This window comes from Gobio gobio (genome assembly GCF_949357685.1).
Source record: "Gobio gobio genome assembly, chromosome: 4".
Taxonomy (NCBI): domain Eukaryota; kingdom Metazoa; phylum Chordata; class Actinopteri; order Cypriniformes; family Gobionidae; genus Gobio; species Gobio gobio.
The window spans coordinates 36,087,590-36,092,020 of NC_137100.1; the positions used below are offsets into that span (position 1 = coordinate 36,087,590).

Sequence of the window (4,431 nt, forward strand, 5' to 3'; positions counted from 1 at the left end):
ATGTCGTCTCCGTTTAGTTGAAGAATGAGCCAGTGAGAGAAAAGGACTGCGATACACATAGAACAATTTGTATGAATTACATTAAATGGTGTTCATATGAAAGTATTCCGAGACTTTCGATGTGTTTTCAGGTTTTGAGCAGTTGTTACACGTAGTTACAGACCTTCAGAAATTGTTTGCCTATGTTTAATAACTGATTAATGTGAGGCTCATCCGCTAGTCGGTTAGCAAAGCGCCTTTGCCGCTGCGATGATGGAAACTTGAGCAGCTCAAAGCAAACACTCATCCAGCTCTCCAGACCACCCAAACACAGTGAGTTTTACTAAAAAAAAAATACTTTTATCAACGATTATGTGATGCTGCCTTTCTGAATCCCGTAATGGCCGGTTTTATTTACCAGATCAGCTGCTAACGTACTAGCTGAGCAGATGTATTACTTTGTTTTGGGTCTTTGTTGCTCGCAGAGGTCTAACCTGATAAAATAACTAATATGAAGTCAGTTTATACAGACAAACTGCTCTTTCGTAGTCCCTGCTGTATACAAACATTATCTGCTGTTTTACTGTCTGAGCTGTTATCTGCAAAGTCTGGTACATGTATAGTGAGATATGAAATCGTTCTCTCTTTCAGGGACCCCTGTGCCAGGCAACAAAATGCAGACCATAAAGTGTGTTGTCGTTGGTGATGGTGCAGTGGGAAAGACCTGCCTGTTGATCTCCTACACCACCAATGCCTTCCCAGACGAGTACATTCCTACGGTGTTCGACAACTACAGCACTCAGACCTGTGTGGACGGCCGTGCCGTCAGCCTCAACCTGTGGGACACGGCCGGTCAAGAGGAGTATGACCGCTTGCGAACCCTCTCTTACCCGCAAACACACGTGTTTATCATCTGTTTCTCTGTGGCAAGTCCTTCCTCTCACGCCAACGTCAGGCATAAATGGCACCCGGAGGTGTGCCACCATTGTCCCGGCGTGCCCGTGCTGCTTGTGGGCACTAAGAGAGACCTGCGGGGGGACAAGGAGACCCTGGAGAAGCTGAAGGAGCAAAGCATGAGTCCGACCACTCCGCAGCAGGGCAGCGCTCTGGCCCGAAGCATAGGTGCCGTGCGATATCTGGAGTGCTCAGCCCTTCTGCAGGAGGGAGTCAGAGAGGTCTTCAATGAAGCAGTCAGGGCTGTTCTCTACCCAAACGCCAAGAAGCACACCAAGAAATGTGTGCTGTTATAACTACATGAGGATGTGTGTGTGTGAGAGAGATTTAATGAAGGGTGGAATGTAAGTTAGTCACGTGATCCTGTGTTGCTACAACTTTTTGTTCGTATTTCTACACTACAGTTAGCAATGGGTGCACAGACTGATAATAAGAGAGAATGAGACTGTGTGTGCTTGTGTATTTGTGTTTCAACTTTACATGCATATCATCTAAGACATAAATACGGTGTTGTAATCTAAAATTAGGCAGACGGAGTGTAGTGGATTCGTCTAAAGGACTACAGGCATCTGCCTTCCTATAATGCCTTAAAACCCCAGCATATTTTAAGGAATCACTCAGAGGATATTTCATGCACCAAAGTGTAAATTCAGTCTAATGTGACCGGAGGTCTTATGAAGGTGCTGTCTTTCCCTTTCTTCATCAGTAACACAATTATGAGGGCTTGCAATCCCCCTAATTTGTGTGCCATGTTATTGTGAGACCCTAAGGCCTATAGGTTTGATGGCCTATGCTTATCACAACCATTTTTCCTGTATTGCCTGTTAATGATCTCTGACCTTTGTAGGGTCGATTGACAGCTCAGGAAGTGCTGTGTAATCCCATCGTGCCTTTAGCAGCTCAGCCCGTACATGTCACAAAACTCCTTCCTCTCTGCTCATTTCATCTAGGGTGCCAGTTGACATTTATTGCTGGAAAGGGCTGCTGGAAATGTACAGAGAGCTGCTGTAGTTCACGTGCCTCCTTTTAGAGCTGCAAATGAAGGGATATAGTGCTATTTTATAACACCCTTGGGGTAGAAATGAAGATCTTTCTATTTGGCTTGTTGTGCCTGAATCCTCACAATTTACAACCCTGTTATTGAATCTGAAGTGCCACTAATATTTGTATTATTTTGTATTTTATCATGAATATTGACACTCCAATGAAGTGCCCTAATAAGAACTATTAGAGGAGATATACGCTCTGTCTTACATCTCTGTTATACAAGGAACATCCAGACTGTGGTTAATGTACACAAACACTCCAAACATTCAGGTTTAGGCTTCATTTGGGTCAACATTTACATTTTATATATTGAATGTCTACCTTTTGTGTAATAAACATTAGCTGTTTCTATTTTAGTCGAAGGCTGCTTTGTCAACAATTTTGTTTTTAGGACATCAATACCACACCAATTTTTGTGTATTAAAGCTGTTTTTATTTCTTGAAACTCATTATTGTTTAAGAATATACCTCCACTTGCATGAGAAAATAAACCAGTTTTAAAGTGAAAAAGAATGATTCTTTGACCTCGGATTTGTTTATGATGAACGCAGAGAGAAAGAGGGAATGAGAGAACAAGTGGGAGAAAGAAAGAACAGCTGCATCTCTCTGACGTTCTTCACAATGCTTTCACAGATAAACAAAACCGTCAGCTGTGTATGTGTAATTTGTGTTGAGGCATTGTTCTTAATGAGCTAATGTTCAGGCCTAAATGCTTAGCATTTTTTGAACATTATTTTGGGACAGGTTGTCCTTTACAAAAAAGTGGAAGAAACCGGGGTGTATTGGCACAGGGCACACATTTTGATATAAGAGTTATGAGTTGTAAGTAAATTATTCCACCATCCTTTATGGAAAAAGTTTGGTTGGTTAGTAGTACATGTGTAATAAGAATAATTAATAAATCCTAATATGTGGATAATGTCATTAATAGACTCTGAAGTAGAAAGTGAAAGCCATTAGAAAAGATTGTAAAATTATTTGGATTACAATGGACAATGGATTTTTGCTTCAGAGATTAAATGTGCTATTTATTATGTTTTGATGTGCTGATTTCAAATATGACAATTAAAACAACTGATTGGCTGCTGTTTCCCATTTTTACATATACTATTGGAACCTGTCACCTGTCCTGTTTATGTAACAATTCAAAAATCAGCATAAGGGTTAAGTAAAATGTATTATGAAACAAAAGGCAAAAAAACGATTATGTTGTTTAGTCCTATTCAGTGTCCCTTTGGCGCTTTTTAGCTTGTCTCTTGCATTCATTAAATTGAGCGTCTGTCCAGCAATAATCTGCAAGCAATGATGGGCTCCATTTGCCCTGATAGCATTTCTCCATTGTTGCAATGTCCTGGTGAAATCACTCGCTGTGCTCTGGATGAGATGAAAAATCGAATTGATGGCAAAACATTGCCATTATGCAGCAAAACAAATGTAAGACTGTGTCGTATATGTTATATACTGACCCAATAGCATATCTTAAAAACTAGAGCTAATCAACAATGTGACCCAGCTCAGTGACCCAGAATTAGTTTGAGTAGCCTACATTTATTTGGCTGCAGACAGGTGTTCATTAATATGATAATCTATGATATATACTACAATATATAGACTCAGAAATTAAAATTCTGTTATAATTTCTACCCTCATGTCGCAAACCTATAAAACCTATGAGTACTTAACCTCTTAAAAAAAAAAAATCTTTCTTCCCTTTTCCCTCCCTACTCTAGCCTGTGCTACACTGAGAAATGTACACGGACTAAGTATTTCAGGCACTTGTTGCGCTCACTCGACTCTTCACGACCAATTGCTTATTGTAAGTCGCTTTGGATAAAAGCGTCTGCTAAATGCATAAATGTAAATGTAAAACAAAAGAAGACATTTTGAGAAGTTTTTTTTTTTTTTTTTGTCCATACAATGGAAGGTGGTTTGGTTACCAACATTATTCAATATATCTTCTTTTATTTTTTGCTTGACAGAAGAAACAAAGTCATAGAGGTCTGGAACGACATGAAGGTGAGTAGCCTAAACGGTGACAGATTGGGTAAACTATCCCTAAAATTGCAATTTAGGGAATACACTGAATGAATGTGTCTGTTTTTTTCCCAAGATCATTATGGTATTTAATAAAGAATGAACATTATTAGCCAAGCTTCAGCTATGGTAAATATATGGAAATAAACATCAAGGCAATTCCATGATATTCTATAATTCCATGAAACGGCCTGGTTTTTCTTTTGCTTTGTTAAATTTTAATTCAGAAGAAAACATGAGGTTTTCTTTTGCTTTGTTAAATTTTAATTCAGTTAATAGCAAATTATCCTCCTCTTAGCACATTAAACTGAACAGAGGAAAAATGCTGTGAATATTTAATGTATGCTCTACTGCGGAGCTGCATCTTTAGACCTGCAGGGGGAGTCAGATCAACTGGATCACCTCCGTACGTACAGA

General features: G+C 39.3%; 1 protein-coding gene across 1 annotated transcript; it reads left to right on the top strand.

Moving 5' to 3' along the window:
• On the top strand, positions 1 to 3,063 carry rhogc (ras homolog gene family, member Gc). The gene is made up of 2 exons (XM_079814335.1): positions 1 to 312; positions 631 to 3,063. Exon 2 carries the CDS (start codon positions 654 to 656, stop codon positions 1,227 to 1,229), a length of 576 nt encoding a protein of 191 aa, XP_079670461.1. The 5' UTR covers positions 1 to 312; positions 631 to 653; the 3' UTR covers positions 1,230 to 3,063.
• The last annotated feature ends 1,368 nt before the right edge of the window (positions 3,064 to 4,431 follow it).